Source organism: Cervus canadensis, chromosome 10 (assembly GCF_019320065.1).
Source record: "Cervus canadensis isolate Bull #8, Minnesota chromosome 10, ASM1932006v1, whole genome shotgun sequence".
Taxonomy (NCBI): Eukaryota; Metazoa; Chordata; class Mammalia; order Artiodactyla; family Cervidae; genus Cervus; species Cervus canadensis.
The window spans coordinates 41521754-41538307 of NC_057395.1; the positions used below are offsets into that span (position 1 = coordinate 41521754).

The 16554-nt window shown below is 44.4% G+C and overlaps 1 protein-coding gene across 5 annotated transcripts in view; it reads right to left on the bottom strand.

Moving 5' to 3' along the window:
• RALGAPA2 (Ral GTPase activating protein catalytic subunit alpha 2) overlaps positions 1-16554 on the bottom strand; it is a 294158-nt gene that overhangs the window by 93623 nt on the left and 183981 nt on the right. For 2 of the 5 annotated variants that reach the window (XM_043478794.1, XM_043478797.1), the window contains 6 exons: positions 15893-15961; positions 15515-15652; positions 11748-11931; positions 7679-8450; positions 6469-6540; positions 1914-2037 (listed from right to left, as the gene is read on the bottom strand). In XM_043478794.1, the coding sequence (XP_043334729.1) occupies positions 1914-2037; positions 6469-6540; positions 7679-8450; positions 11748-11931; positions 15515-15652; positions 15893-15961 (1359 nt within the window). Of the gene's footprint in view, positions 1-1913; positions 2038-2139; positions 2207-6468; positions 6541-7678; positions 8454-11747; positions 11932-15514; positions 15653-15892; positions 15962-16554 lie in introns of those variants that run through there. The other 3 variants (XM_043478793.1, XM_043478795.1, XM_043478798.1) reach the window with 2 other exon arrangements.

Genomic DNA, 16554 nt, shown 5'->3' on the forward strand with positions numbered 1-16554 from the left:
TCATTTTTATAACTTTCTGCTTATAAACAATTTTAATGCAAACTGAGATGAAATTAAATATTAAATAAACATTAACTCAATAGTCTGTAATGACCTATATGGGAAAAGAATCTAAAAAGAGTGGATATGTGTATGTGTGTGCATGCATGCTAAGTTACTTCAGTCATGTCCAACCCTTCGCGACCCCATGGACTGTAGCCCTCCAGACTCCTCTGTCCATGGGATTCTCCAGGCAACAATACTGGAGTGGGTTGCCATGTCCTTCTCCAGGAGATCTTTCCAACCCAGGGATCGAACCCGCGTCTCTTAAGTCTCCTGCACTGGCAGGCGGGTTCTTTACAACTAGTGGCACCTGAGAAGCCACTAATTCACTGTGCTGTACATCTGAAGCTAACACAACATTATAAATAAAATATACGCCAATAAGATTTTTTTTAAAAGATAAAAAAATTAACAATGAAAGGGCTCCAAAATCGTACCTACTTAAAAAAAACACTAGCAAAGGTTTGATGCATATTTCTTCAACATTATTCCCCCCGACACATAAATATGTCTGTATGTAGAGACATGCACAGAGCTCCCTTGTTGATGGATCTGTGGCATTTCTGCTTTCTCCAACGGTCCTGGTGTGGTCAAACCAGAAGGAGCATTCAAAGCAGTCTTTCAGGTCAAAGGGTACAAATGTTCCCAAATTTAATAGCCACTCCTAAACTGCCTTTCAAAAGGGTTCTTCCAATTTATACAGCTGCCCAAAGTCTCTGACTCATAATTCTTTTTCAGGCTAAGGTAAGAATGTTCTCTTCTTAGTCAGTACTTAAGATTATCTTTCAGTATTTTGTTTTTACTTTTCATAAACTGCTATTCCTTCAGTAAAGCATCTGTGGTAACACAACTGAAAAAAAAAGAAAGAAACAAAAGAATTTCTTCTGTGCCAAAGACAATCAATATATGCATTGAATTAATCTTCTGGTCTTTTCTTAAAATGCTAGTTAAGAAATGCATAGTTTAGAAATGTGAGTTAAATACTACATATACTCCATGACAAACAAGAAATCATTTTATTAGTAAGACGAACAATTTACTGAAAGCGTAATAACTATTTCAGACTAATATCTTCTTGATGACAAAGTACATGGTCTTGACCTTGATGTGCTCTTGTCCTATCTTCATCTCCTTATCGGTCCCTTTGCTAAATGCTCAGCTCTCAGAGGTAAATCTCACTTAGGCACCCAGAGAGCTACCCACAGCACAGATGATCAAGAAACCAAAACAAAAGTAATGAAAAGTAAGAAAATTATTTCATATATGTTAATTTGTATTTTAACTATTCTGGATTCTTTTAGAATATGTTTTGGAGACATATATATGTGTGTGCGTGTGTGTGTATAAATGTATGGCTATCTTTCTGTCAGAATATCATTTAGCCAAGAAGAAACAAAATTTTTAAATATCAACCACCCTGGGCCCTACCTGAAGAAAACAAATTGATAGCAAAACCATCACATCTACTGTCAAGTCAACTTTTGACTTCATCCAACTCTTCATTTTTCACCCCTGAGTCATTGGTTTCTTCTCCAATTTCCATACGGGGACCAAAGTCATTACTTCCCTGCCCCTGTCTGTCTTCTCTTACTACACGCTGTCTACAGTTGGGAGAGCCAATCTGACTACTCAGTTCACATACAAAGCAAATGAAATAATATTAAAAGGAAAGTTAAGGGGGAACAAAAGTTTATGTATCAAGTATGAAAAAAAAAAAAACTAACACAAGAGGTCAAATTCTACACACCCTTCAACTCCAGAACTCTATCCAAGCTACATATGAATGTAAAAACATATACCATCAACATCTAGCTTACATACATCCTTAGATAATGCTGATGGGCAAACACCTCCTAGATGAAATGAATTACCTCCCATCCAAGTCCAGCAACAAAGTCTTCATATGCTTGGCTTCCCCTTTCATTGGAAAGGATTGAACACTTGTCTTCTTGACCTTCGGCAATGTAAAACACTGCGATTTTGTGCGTTTCGCGGCTGTGAATTTTTAGGTTGGAAGGAGTTAGAATTCTCAGGTATAAAGTTTGGTTATATTGCTGCCACATATACATCTGTTATACAGCTGACGTTTACCAAGAACTTACAAAGGATCAGGCACTGTTCCAAGAAGCCTCAGCACACGATCTCGTCTATCCTTGCAGGCGGCCTAAGAAGACAGGTCTTGTCACCACCTCCTTGTAGAGACAATTCAAAGGAGGCACAGCCCGTGACACCACAAACGGGAGGTCAGGAGCTGAGGCAGGGCAGTCCAGCTCCTGAGACCACCTCTTAGAAGTGTGATGTGTGAACAGCAAGTAAGAGCACACAGTTTGACAAACTCTCTCTAGCTTTGGTTAAGGAAAAAAAAAAAAAACCAAGCTTTTCAGATAGGTATCAGTGGTGGACAGATCCACATGACCGTGCATATTTCACTTCCCACACCTTTAGGTAAGGAAGCTGGGGAGCTCCCTAATTGGGACTGTAACACAGGCCAAGACTACTTGAGAAATGAAAACTGCTTCTTCAAAGCAGGACACATTTAGGTACCATCTTTGTGAAGGGCTGTACCCATCCTGGGTTCTGACTGATCTGAGGGTGCCTGGGAGGTTGGACAGCTGTCCAATGAAACTTCTTCGGAAGTATAAACTGTTTGTCCACTTTCTCCATGATGGATTTGGGACACTTTGCTGTTGAATCAGGCAAATGCAACACACACTCTGAAGAAAGGAGTTCTGGGTCAACTTTTGTGCATCTGATACAGTCTTTGGCAGGCAGAATTTGCTCATCTAAATCTCTGTTGAATTGACCCGAGAAACAATGATATATTGGAATATGTTGATATTAATATAAATTTCTATTAATATAAATTATACACTGGAGTACAGTGTCAAGGTCACTAGATCTACGACAAGTGATGTGGGCATAGTTTAGAGGTGATGACATCACTCTCGCTGGAATAGAGCTTTAACCAAGAACCACAGCTCCATCACCCAAGACGTGGATTCCAGTCTCTATGTTTTAGATTTTGGATTACCATTTCCAGAGCAGTTCCACTTTTCTCCTGATTTCTAGCATATACTCTGGAAAAATCTATTGGAAAAACTACTGAGCATTTAAACAACATTGAAATGTTTCTGCTGCCTAATCATTTCATACCTCAAAATTATAATCTGATTAGACTCGACAGTGATAGAATCTGGGCTCTGTATTTTAACACATTCTTCAATATCTCCTTCTGTGTGTGTGCTAAGTCACTTCAGTCATGTTCGACTTTTTGTGACCCATCAGACTCTGATGGACTGTAGCCCATCAGGCTCCTCTGTCCATGGGATTCTCCAGGCAAGAATACCAGAGTGGGTTGCCATGCTCTCCTCCAAGGGATCTTCCTGACCCAGGGATTTGTCTTGATAGCTTACTCCTCCTGCTTCCCCCATAGGTTACATTTAATGACCATACTCAGAGGAAAAATTGGAAAATACAGAAAGGAAAGAGAAGAATTTTTTAAAACCCACTCGCGTTCTTTGCTTATATGTTGAAATCACAATGGTTACTATCTCAGGATGCGTTTTTGCCTACAAAATGAGACGTAATCAGTTTGTGTTTTGCCACTGTTTTTTTCACTTAAAATATTTGTGGACACTTTAAAAAAACTGTGTAAAATATGCTTAACACAAAAATCATCATCTACACCGTCTTGGAGTGAGAACACTTTTACACCATATGCTTGTGTAACAAAGTTATTAATGATGATTGTGGAATATTCCATTCCATTATGTTACTATTCCATATCCCAAATCCTTGCTACTGGACATCTGGGTCACATCCATTTGAAAGGTGTTTTCACATCATCTTTGACAGTCCTTAAAGTAAATTCATAGATGTGGAACTATGATCACTGCCTACTTTTAAGGCTTTTGAGGTGAACTGTCGTGCTGCCAGAGGGGGAGGTGGGTGTCCTGAAGACTGAGGACATGCTCTGTCATGTTCGTGGGGGTGCCGCTCTCCAGAGAATGGATGTCGGGGGTGGGGAGGGGATTCTGTGCTGATGGATGCTAGTGGGCGGTACTCCAGCAGAGACCTTGGAAAGCTTGTCCTCAAGCACATGGGGCCCAAAATTGTGACATCATTTCCTCCTGAACTACAGGCAGGGTTGGCCAGCAGTCTGGACTCAGACAAGTTGATTCTGAGATCTGTAATCATGTAGGGGCTTGGACGGTAAGAGAGGTCATAAGCCGCGAACTAAAAGACAGTCTCTTTCAACAGATGGAGAGCAAAGGAGAGTCGGTCCATTTCTCTGCAGCTCCATCTACATATCGATAAGTCCTCAGCATTTAATTTTTCTCTATTCTATACAATGGACATACAAAAAACAAACTCAGGTTTATCTGAAATGCTTTTGTTTGCTCTCCTTAAAGTCCAAGCTTTTTCCTTCGTAGTTGCTTACGGGTCATGGGTCCTCATCAGCTCCTTGTAGAGCAGAGAGATGCCGGGGGACTGCGTGACGGATAGAGGTGTGAGCCCAGGTGACCTTTAGCTGTAAACACTCATCAAATTTCACAGCTTCCAAAATGTTAGCACTGCAGAGAGCCTGGGAGGATGCAGACGCTGTGTCTGGCCTTATTAGAGCCAGGCTTTTGAAATGATAATTAGCAACATCAACAGCACTTCATGTCCAGGAGCAGCAGGACCAGTGCACAGAGGAGCAGGTAGTCCAAAGCACATGGACAGAAAATCAACCATTTCCTCTTCCTCACTAGAATTCAAGTTTGTTTGTTTTTTTCTTATTAGGACTAGACCAGAATAGCTTGGTTTCCTTGTGATGTCACATTAAAAAGCCAAAGAAACATGACTGTTACTTTTACTTTATCTTTTGGTGGGGAGAGGCATTAATATTAAAAGGGGGAGCTTTCTTGAATGTGTACCTATGTTCACTATACTATTTACATCTTTGCCAGCTTCACAGCATACAAACCCTAGTTGTGAGGTGGTCTCTACATTCTTGCATCCGACTCTTTGAGACGCCAAGGACTGCAGCCCACCAGGCTCCTCTGACCATGGGATTCTCCAGGCAACAATACTGGAGTGGGCTGCCATGCCCTCCTCTAGGGGATCTTCCTGACCCAGGGATCGAATCCACATCTCATGTCTCCTGCATTGGCAGGTGGGTTCTTTACCACTAGTGCCATCTGGGAAGCCATACTTTTCCTAGGAACGGGTTAAGCAGAAACTTTGACTTGACAGCAGGGAGATAAATTGATACCAGAAATTAATAGAAACATCCTGATCGGAAGCTGAGGGACAAGATATGTTCTTATTTGCTAAGTGACTGATACATGGGATCTCAACGCTAAAAAGCCCCCCCAGCTTATTTCTGTTCTTTTAAAGAACCCTGAAAACATCCTTACTGTAAAATAAGTGGATATCTTATGAGATATCAAGAACAGTCCCCCAGGGAGCTATTTCCATTGTACATTATGCAATTAAAGTACATTAACACTCAACAAACTGGCCACAATCACAAGACACCAATGTCGTCACTCAATAGGAAGGAGCATGGAAGAACTCAACCTACACTGGAAAAGATGAGTCTGGAACCCAAGTGACTGCTCATATCCTACTGGATGGTGGGAGGGAGGGGGCGTGAATCCCCAAGCCCCTTCAGGAAACACCCATCCCCCACCGCCCACGCCCCAGAACTTCCTCTGGAGAAAAAGCAGCACAACGACCATTGGGAAACAATGTGGGGAAGAATAGTCTGAGGAATAACAAACGCAGGTTTTTCTCTCTAAGGAGATGCCTAGTGATGCTTCTGAAGGGAATACAATAGGAACAGAAAGCTGTTTTAATTTTTAAATGAGTTTTAAAAAACTCAAGATTAAGGAAGCAGTTTATTGAAGACTTCCAAGCACCTGTTATGTGCCCACCAAGACACTGGCCCCAGGCTGAGATGTTTTTGGAAGCCCTTTGTTTCTCCAGATCAAACACGGGTCAGAGCTCATCTTCAGAACTGCTTCTAAAATCGTTCAGAAGAGAGGTCCATCTGAGATCTGACCTGCTTTAGAGAATGAGGCTCAGGGTCAGGGAGCCCCTGATTATAGCACCCGGGTCTTAACCTAGTCCATAGGATCCACACCACACTGCTGAATGATGTGGACTGGCGTCTGCCCCTCAGCGGAACCAGAGGCTCTGCAGAAACATGATGAGAACCAGCGTCCACTGGCTGAAAGGTTCTTAATCAAAGGCAGAGATTAGAGGACTTCTTCTTCATGTAGCAAACATGAAAGTTTACTCCTCAGGATAAAACTACCAAAGGTATAAACCGCCAGGTCCCTGCAGGGGTGGCACTCCTGCCACCTTATCTGGCACCCCTCCCCGCCAGCACACACAAAGACAGACAGGATCAAGGAGGTTTGATACACTTTCACCTACCACTGTCGGGAGTCCAGATTTTTTAGCTCTCTCAATAATTTTGAATTTTTCTTCAACAGATGGAAGTTCTTCCTATAAAGAAAAAGGGATAAGAGAAAAGTTGTGTAATCACAGATCAATTTTGCCCTTTCCAATCAGTCAGTGTACAAACCTACCTATTCATTCATCCATCCATCCATCCACCTCTCCGCAACCACTCCATTCACCAAAGATTTGCAGCAGAAGCCTAGAGAAGGAACTTCATTCTGAAGATGTTCAAAGGCATCACAATTGCACTTGCCTCCCGAGACTGTCTGGGGACACTGGCTGGCTGTGGTCACTGAGTGTGTGACTGACGTGTGTGCCTATCCTGTTATTATCACTGTCACCTCTGTCATGAGACTCTTTTCTCACCTCTGCAGCTCAAACCCACCCCATCCGCAGTCTCCTCCACTGTTCCTCACTCCCCGATGGATTGGCTGTCCTTCCTGAGATCCTGAGTCACACTGTCTTTTATCAGAGTCATAGCAAGTCTTCCTCCCTCACCAGAGCTAGGGAGAAATTGTGGCTTATTCATCTCTGTAGTCCACTGGCCTCTTTCATGAAGGCAGAAGCAACAATGGGCAGAGTAGTAATTAAAACACACATCCAGAGTAAATGCTTGATACCCCTTAAAATACATAACAGATGTTTGGAATTCAATCTGTGCATCAGTAGAGCACAGTTAGTTTTGTTTTTAGTTTTCATTTAGGGTCTTCCCTGGTAGCTCAGCTGGTAAAGAATGTGCCTGCAATGCAGGAGACCCCGGTTCGATTCCTGGGTTGGGAATATCTGCTGGAGAAAGGATAGGCTACCCACTGCAGTATTCTGGCCTGGAGAATTCCATGGACTGTATAGTTGATGGGGTCGCAAAGCGTCAGACATGACTGAGTGACTTTCACTTTTAGGAGCAGAAAATAAGCTGCCTGTGTGTGCTAAGTTGCTTCAGTCATATCTGACTCTTCGTGACCCTATGGCCTGTAACCCACCAGGCTCTTCTGTCCACGGGATTCTCCAGGCGAGAATACTGGAGTGGGTAGGCATGCCCTCCTCCAGCTATTAACGCTGAAATAGAGAAAAATCTCCATTTCGGAGATTCTCTAATTCTGTTCTCTTTTTCCCAAACCCCAAACTGAGAACAACAGTCGCACACACACAAAACCACAACTGAAGGTCTAGGGAGGGTTGTTACCTTCTGTCCCAAGAATTCATTCCCAAGTCATCGAGCAGCAGCCTACAGAAGTAGAAGGCTCCTCGGGGCTCCACCGGGGACGGCGGCTCCTGGCTGGCGACCCTCATGGCCACATCTGAGTCGCACCTCTGGACGTATTCGTCTTCCTGTGTGCTCTGGCGCAGCAGGACCTTGGTGATCTCCTTCTCCTGGTCCCAGTTCATGCCACAAGGGGGTGGGGAAGGCTCATTCAGACAGAGCTGGGATGGCAAAAGGCATTCAGGACTCGTGTGGCCAAGGTTTTCAAGTAATTTGTCGAGGACATCCTCTCCCTCCTCAGTTTGAGAAGGAGCCCTCTGAGGTCCAGGGGTTGGGGGATGCCAGCCCGAGATGAGGAATGAGGGGCTTCTGCCCTTGGGGGCTAAGCGGCCTTCCAGGGGTCCATAGAGCACCTTCCCGTCCCACGAGTACTTCCCTGAGATATCCCTCACGATCACCCTCACATCCGAAGGGGCGCCCGCAGGTGACCCGCTGGCAGGACTGGTTGCGGGCGTCTGCAGGTAGGAGATGAGGGTGCTGTCGTTGAACACAAACAGCTGCAGGCTGGGGCTCCTGAACACGTCTGGGGAGAGCTCGGCGGCGTCGGCGTGCGCGTTGTCGTGGTGCTCGCCCACCAGGCTGTGCAGCACAGCGGGGCCCCCGCAGAGCGGGAAGTGGCCCAGGTGGTTGACCAGATGCGCCATCACCATGCGCGCGGTCAGCGGGATCAGCCCCAGGCTCCTTCTCCTCCTCTCTGCTGACAGCGAGATAGGGACATGGGGTCACAGCGGAGAAGGAGGGTGAGAAGGGGCCACCACCGGACCACGACCTGTCCCCAGCAAGGAGGAAGCTTTTTTTTTTTTAAGTCTGGGGATTTTTTTCTTTTTTCCACCTGTTTTCTTCTTTGGACATTCATTCTGTTTGAATTTACAAGCACAATTTAAATAGATGGCTAAAAGAACCAATTTATAGGAAGGTCTCATTCCGAAAGGGACATTTAAAAATGTGCAGGTACAGCTATAAACCAGAGACAGATCCTTTAGCACTGACGGGTCTAAGAGCTCAGGGAGGTAGACATCTGCCCTTGGAGAGCAGGGCGGCTTGGAGGGCTGGGGACCAGGGCTGGGGAGGTGGCCTTGCTCCCTTTGTTGGGTAAAGGGAGACACCGATAAGGGGATGAATCAAGCCCAGGATGGCTTACATATATTTGAAGCAATTTGCTTTAGGATTATTGTGACTATTTATGTTTTGTTGTTAGGGCATTTTAAATATTTAACAGAATCTGATATATTAATAATTCATGGAATTAGTTAGAAAGCTTTCACTGAATTTGTAGTTGATTAAATGCCCAGGAGCAACTAATTTATAAAATGTTTAAGACTTCAGATGTATAGAAGGACTTTGACAATAGCAATCAAGGGGGCTGTGTGAAATGCTTGCGATATGATGGGGAAACAGGCAAAATTCACAAGTAAGGGCTGAAACGATTACTGAGGCCTCAAAGCAGTTACAGAAATCTTAATCCACCACGTTTACAAAAGAACTGTGTGTCAATCGAAGAACAGGCCAAAATGAAAACTTTTAATTAAAAAAAATCACTAGATATTTAAATAAACTAAATTTTCTAATTTGGGCTTAAAGGCTTAATAAATACTTAAGAAATACTTGGTTTTTAAATTCACGACATGAAAAACCAAATATTAAAAGTTATCACTAAGTACAAATATGCTTTCATGTGCTAAACATCCTCCCCCTTAGACATTAGAAATCTAATTGACTTATTTATAAAACATCAATTCTATGAAGTAAAAATCCTAGAAACAATCAAATCCTAGCATCTAGGAAATTGTGCATGATGACTGAGATCGTCCTAACCTCTTTTGAACTTCTTAATTTTTGGGGGGGTAGACAAGAAATCACCTGTATTCAACCATGCAAAATAAAATTTCATTTAAAACCCCAGGTTTCTTAGAAGCAGAGAAGGTCATCTGCATGTGTCTCTGAAGATGAAATGTTTCTTCCAGACCCTCTGATGTGTGGACAATTTCCATACAGCTGAGAAATTTAAAACACCTTGACTCATTCCCTTAGAATAACAGTGATGAATGCCTCTGCTTTTGTGTACATATTAACTTTTGCAAAAGTTACAGATGCTTTTTATTCATGCTTATCATCCCAAATGATGGGATACACACCCCATCAGAAATGTTAATGCTTCTATAGCAGAGCTGCGGCCAGCTGGGGGCTCAGGAGTCCATAACGTAAGACACTGCATGATGATGAAGCACAGGCTTCGACACTAACAAGAAAGGTCCGACTGGAATCAGGCCCACAGCAGAAAACAACTGGAAAAGCAACCCTCTCTACTTTTACTTACATAGGTCGTACTTATAATCTGAGATAAATACGGATCTGTAATTTAATGAACATGCTTGAATTCTGCAAGGGGAAATTAACCTGGAGTCACATTACTCCTCATAAACAATGACACACCCCAAATATCTTTGGTACCAAAAAGTAAGGAAAGAGAATATTTGTGGAATAAAAACTGTTTCTCCCTGGCAGACTTCACCCGCATCAGGGCTGCCCTGAAAAATCAAGAGGAAATCTAGACCCCATTAATGAAGAAACAAGCTTGTGACTTCTGCAGGCTATGCAAAATCATATTCCATATATTTGTTTCATTTTTCTAAATTTAGAGAGGAAATATAAAAGCACTAATTTTAGATTGTCCTTTAACTTTCTTTCTTTCTTTTTTTAAAGCTCCTCCCTTCTCTTCTTTTTAAGCAATTAGGTATTAAAGATGAGAAGAGTGAGCAGGGGTTGTACTACTGATGGCTCCTCTTCAAGCTGAGCCAACAGCCACTTCGGCTATAGGTGGCTGGATCTCTCACTTGTAACTCTGAAAGTAGTCATTACATCAAATGTGGGTAATGGTCTATGAAAGAATCATTTTAAAATGATAGACAAAAATATAACATTGCTTATCAGAAACATTATCTGGCTAGAAACAGTTTGGTTATAAATAATGAATTAATGACACTGAATGGATCTTTGTCCATTTCCCTCACTCTGCCCTCACTCTTTTTTCTTGGAGGATGTTTTTACCTTCAAGGTTCGTTCTCAGCCCTAGGTTTTTAACTTGCAAGGTCCATAAAATTATCATGGATGATCTAATGCTTTATATCCACATTTTTTTTAACTTTTACTTTTTGAGACAACTGAAGATTCACCATCACTTGTAAGAAATAACACAGAGAAATTTCAAACATCCTTCACCCAAATGGTAAACATCTTGAGCGGCAACAGGACAATATCAGTATGGTCATCACCAAGACTGTGCATCACTGTTCAGAGTTCACTAGTTTCACAGGCACTCAATTGCGTGTGTGTGTGTATGTGTTTGTGTGTGTGTGTGTATGCGATTCTATGCAATATTATCACACATACAGATGACACCCCCACATTCTGACTATATCCCAAGTGTAGAGATGGGTTCCCATCATTTTGGGGAGAAGCGTGATGGAGGAGGACATGCACAGCCTACGTCCTGACCTCACCCACGTCTACGACAGGCCCTCTGCTGGGAGCAGAACCGTCCTGTCTCCATTGCTCTTGGTGACGCCCAGCTGGTCCCTCTCTACCAGTTCCTCACAAAGGCTGCTCCTTCCTCCCAAGTCTGACTTAGGCACTTCTCCATGGGAAACCCCTATAGGACTCCCAGGCCACACACAGTGAGTCCTTCTGCCTGAATCCTATCTCCCCATGAGATGAAAAACTCCTTGGGGACAGAAAGTGGACTGTGTGTGGGGATTGTGGGGATTTGTGCCTCCCACAGGTCCTCAAGCCTATAAAACTCAACTCAGATGGGAGAAGAAAGGGGAGGACAGAGAAAGAAGAAACAAAGGACGAAGGACTTGATATCACAGAGCACTGCAGAAACCCAGATTGCAACCACTAGCTTCTTAGAAAATAACACAGCGAGTACTCACAAACGGCTACCATTTTCCCTTCTGCTGCCCACAGCAATGAATAGCCTGAAGAGCCTTACCCTCTTCAACAGTAAGCAGGTTGCCCAGTTCTGCTGATGAATGAAATTGGACCGGCTCAGAATTCTTCACGTTCGCCAGCGGCAGGAAGGGGTCGTAATCCGGGGATGACAGGTCCGCCAGGGTCAAGGTGTAGCGGCTCTGCTGGTTGTACGTGCTTGAGCCACAGACGCAGCAGTGTAGAACCTGCGTGCACAGGAGGGAGCATGTGCCGGGAATGCCACCCACCGCCTGCCTCCTGATGGGCTGTCAAATGACAGCAGCCCCTGGGAGGCAGGATTCCTGCTTGATAATTCCTGAGAGCATCAAATCCTTTCCATCCTAAAACACCTTCCTGCTCTGAACATGCTTATCTCGCTCCTGTTGTATCGATGGCAAAAGGAAAGCAAAAGTCAGCAAGCGTGCTTTTTGGCACTCTATGTGGTTGCACACGCCTGGCGCTGCTCCCGTCCATGGAGGCACCGGAGAGGTGACAACGAGCCACATGATGGGCCACGGGTGCTCCACCACCCACAGAGGCAATCAGAATGAAAACCATCAGCAGAAACCGCTGACCTAGTGCATAAACGTTCCTGGATTTGAATTCGTGTAACTCATGGCACTAGGACTTGGAAGGGCCAATCTGATACGCTTTTTAAAAGGTATAACTGACGAAGTAAATCTAACATAAATTCTAAAAGTATCCTTACTTTCTCAAGACGAGTTTCCTGAAAGCTCACTGGTTGTTTACAAACTGCCATTGACCGAAGCTGATGCCGTGCCCACAACCGTCTTCAGGATGTCAATGTGTGTAGGTGAGCTAATCACTGTACTAAAGCTTCTTTTCTGATCATAAATGTAAAAAACTGAGTTTTAAGAAGATGAAGGTGATGCTTTTAAAAACTAAGGAAAGACTGCATTTAGATGACGAGCTCTGAGGTCGGGCTGGATGTGTCTCGATTTAGTTCCTTCCAATTGTGCTGCCTCCTGGGGACTGGAGGAGGCTGGCGATAAATGCAACTTTCGTCCCTGCTTACAAAGGACCAAGAACAGCAGGGGACAGCCACCCAAATATGCCCTCTTCCTAGCGAAAGAGCAGTACAGGAAAATGAGGGTAGCTCCCTCATTGAGCTTCTGTCATCGAAAGAGCTAATTTCTATTAGTCAAATGCCATAAATGTAAGAAATATAAATGATTAATAAAACCACAACAGGACACCACTGCCTCCCTAGAAGAGACAGAGTGTCAGCCAGGGTGCGGAGCAGCTGCAGTTATCAGCATAGTCACCCTGGAAGATTACTGCGTGTTCACTTCTAATGCACAACACACGTGTTCCAGCAACTCCACCGCCAGGTGTACGTCCAACAGAGAGGCATACGTATGCGAACCAGAGGACGCAATGGATGATTCTGTACAGTATAAAGTCCAACAGCCAAAAACAAGTGTCTGCTGTGACAAGACAGTGGTCACCCCCGGGGTCTGTGTGGGGGCTACACACACGGGGGCTCCTGGAATGCCAGGATGTGCCGTTTCTAGAGCTGGGAGCCCCTTTCACAGGCGTGTCCACTTGGTGAAACTCCAAAATTCACTTAGGATTGATGGATGCAGTTTTTTTTGGACGCATAGGATACTTTAGTGGAAAAAGTTTCCTTAAAAAAATAAATAAATAAAGGATCATCCAGTAGATTTATGTATCACGTTAACTATAAAGTGATTTTTATGTTGGTGAAGCAATTTTAAGAGAGACGTTTTAAGAAAAGGAATGCTAGACATGAATTTAAGTGATTGCAGCTACTTTAGTGGCTTAAGCCAAGCCTCGTCTAGGTTTATAAGTCACAGTGATGTCAGAAATATCTGCTTCATCTGAACATAGTTACTAAAATCTTTGACCGTTCAAGAAACCATTTAAAAGGAAAAAGTACTTTTTTAGTAGAACTTCAACCATGGTTAAGTGGCTTTTTCGGTTTTAACTGAATGCATTTTAAAATAAGGCAACCAGAGGGATCAGGTGAAGAGAGAGGTGAGAGGGGGGATCGGAATGGGGAATACATGTAAATCCATGGCTGATTCATGTCAATGTATGGCAAAAACCACTGCAATATTGTAAAGTAATTAGCCTCCAACTAATAAAAATAAATGGAAAAAAAAATAAGGCAACAAAGCAATCCGTTAATGACTTAAGAAATCTTTTTCATCTTTTGATGTGGGCCATTTAAAAAAAAGATGTCTTTATTGAATTTGTTATATTGTTTCTGTTTTATGGATTTGTTTGGTTTTTTGGCCCCTAAGGCAGAAGGCATCTTAGCTCCCCAGAACAGGGATTGAACCTGCATCCCCTACATTGAGAGGCAAAGTCTTAACCACTGGACTGCCAGGGAAATGCCTAGAAATTTTTTTTTTAATTATTTTAAAGTTTTATTACTACAAAAATAAGCAAAGAAATTGCCCCTGCCTTGCAGTAATTGTTCAATGATTTGTGTGCATGTGTGCTAAGTCATTTCAGTTGTGTCCGACTCTTTGTGACCCCATGGACTGCGACAGGCCAGGCTCCTCTGTCTATGGGATTCTCCAGGCAAAGAATACTGGAGTGGGTTGCCATACCCTCCTCCAGGGGATCTTCCTGACCCAGGGATTGAACCTGTGTCTCTTAGGTCCCCTGCATTGGCAGGCAAGTTCTTTACCATTAGCACCACCTGGGGAGCCCTATTCAATGGACACACAAGTAATAGACGGATGAATACAATAGACAGATGGATAGATAAGGCTTCCACAGGGAGAGCTGTTAAGGCCTGTTTGGAAGGATAGTACTAAGGGTCCAGAGTAAACACACACTTAGTCAGTGGTAGGAGGTGAAATTCCAATGTCTTAGGTGTTATAAAAATGATGATGCTGATTAATTTGATATAATATACTGTATTGTCTTAATTTATTTCTGAAGATCTTTGAAAGCAAAGAGAAGATTGGGATCCTTGTACTTTTTCTTCCTCTGATAAAGAGATTTTGGCCAACTAAGGCTGTAGATATTCCTACAATAAAGATTCTTTTCAAAACAAAGCAGGTATGGACCATGTTCCATAAACACTGGGGGAGTCTGAGCAAACTGCAGTTGTTTAACGCTCACAGGTAAAACGCCTGCATCATGCCTGGGGTAATTACTGCCTGTCTGCTAAGACGTTTCAGTCATGTCTGACTCTCTGCGACCCTATGGACTGTAGCCTGCCAGGCTCCTCTGTCCATGGGACTCTCCAGGCAAGAATACTGGACCGAGTAGCCATACCCTACTCCAGGGGATCTTCCCAACCCAGGGATTGAATCCAGGTCTCCCGCACTGCAGGCGGATTCTTTACCGTCTGAGCCACCAGGGAAGCCTAGGTAATCACGGCTTCTCTATAATTATAATTGTTCTGTGGACACTCCTCAAGTCCTTCATTTCTTTTAAAATGTTGAACCCCCATAAATCCTTGTCCAAAGGGTACAAATAAATACAGGAATGCCTAAGAAGAGCTGACTCATTAGAAAAGACCCTGATGCCAGGAAAGATTGAAGGCAGGAAGAGAAGCGGACAACAGAGGATGAGATGGTAGGATGGCATCACCAACTCGATGAACATGTGTTTGAGCAAACTCCAGAAGTTGGTGAAGGACAGGGAAGCCTGGCATGCTGCAGTCCGTGGGGTCACAAAGAGTTAGACACGACTGAGCAACTGAACAACAGCGACCTGTTTGGAGGACCGTCTGAGGCTCCAGTCCGCACCCTGTACCCCGAGGCCCAGGGTGGCGGGGGGACTCACCCTGTAGATGTAATCCAGCAAGGGGGCCCGGGCCAGGGGCTGCTCGTCCAGGGCCGCCGTGGACACGGGGTGGAGGAGGGTGCCCGCCGGCAGCGCCATGCACCAGTCCAGGAGGCAGAGCAACAGGGACACGAGGAACTGGAGGAGGAAGCAGACCAGAGCCTCTCTGTAGCCTCACAGCCTCCATCACTGTGTGTTGTTACAGGAAACAGACCTTCCAGCACCATGGCCATTCTTCAGGGACACAGGAGTGAAGGAGGCTTTCACGGAGAGAGGCCAGGGCCGGTTATAAAGCCCTGCGTGTGACAGCATCTGCCACCTGAGTCATGTCTTTAAAAAAACAGATTCTGGGGAGAACCTAGCGGATGGGCCACTTACCTTCTTGTCTGTCTCCACCGAGGAGTACTCGGCACTTGGTAACAGAAAAGCGATTGTGGCCACGAGGATCTGCAAAGAAGCCAAATTCCCAATTAGACAGACCACGGTATGGTCCTGGGAGCCACCAGGTAAGAGGTCCGGGATGGCCTTGCCACCACACCCATCCAGGGGGCCAGCTCCTGGAGGAAGGTGACACAGGCTGAGTCACCTCAGTGACTTCAGGCATGGCCTGAAGACCGGAGAGGGTGATGGCCGAGATTGTCTCCCTTCTGCGGGCGGGGAGATCGGGGTCCAGAGGAAGGAGTGGTTCTGTCTGTGGTCACACCATTTCCAGCATCAGCCTCCACCCTTCTCACGATGAAAGCGATAAATACTTCCAAAGGTAATTATGAACATGCACCCAATTACTTTTCTTATAACACACCCCAGGTCTCCAACGACCTACGGTGCCGGGGTGAGTGAGTGAAAGTCGCTCAGCTGTGTCCAACTCTTTGTGATCCCATGGACTGTATAGTCTATGGGATTCTCCAGGCCAGAATACTGGAGTGGGTAGCCTTTCCCTTCTCCAGGGGATCTTTCCAACCCAGGAATCGAACCCAGGTCTTTCGCCTTGCAGGCAGATTCTTTATCAGCTGAACCACGGTAGCAGCATCTATTTCATT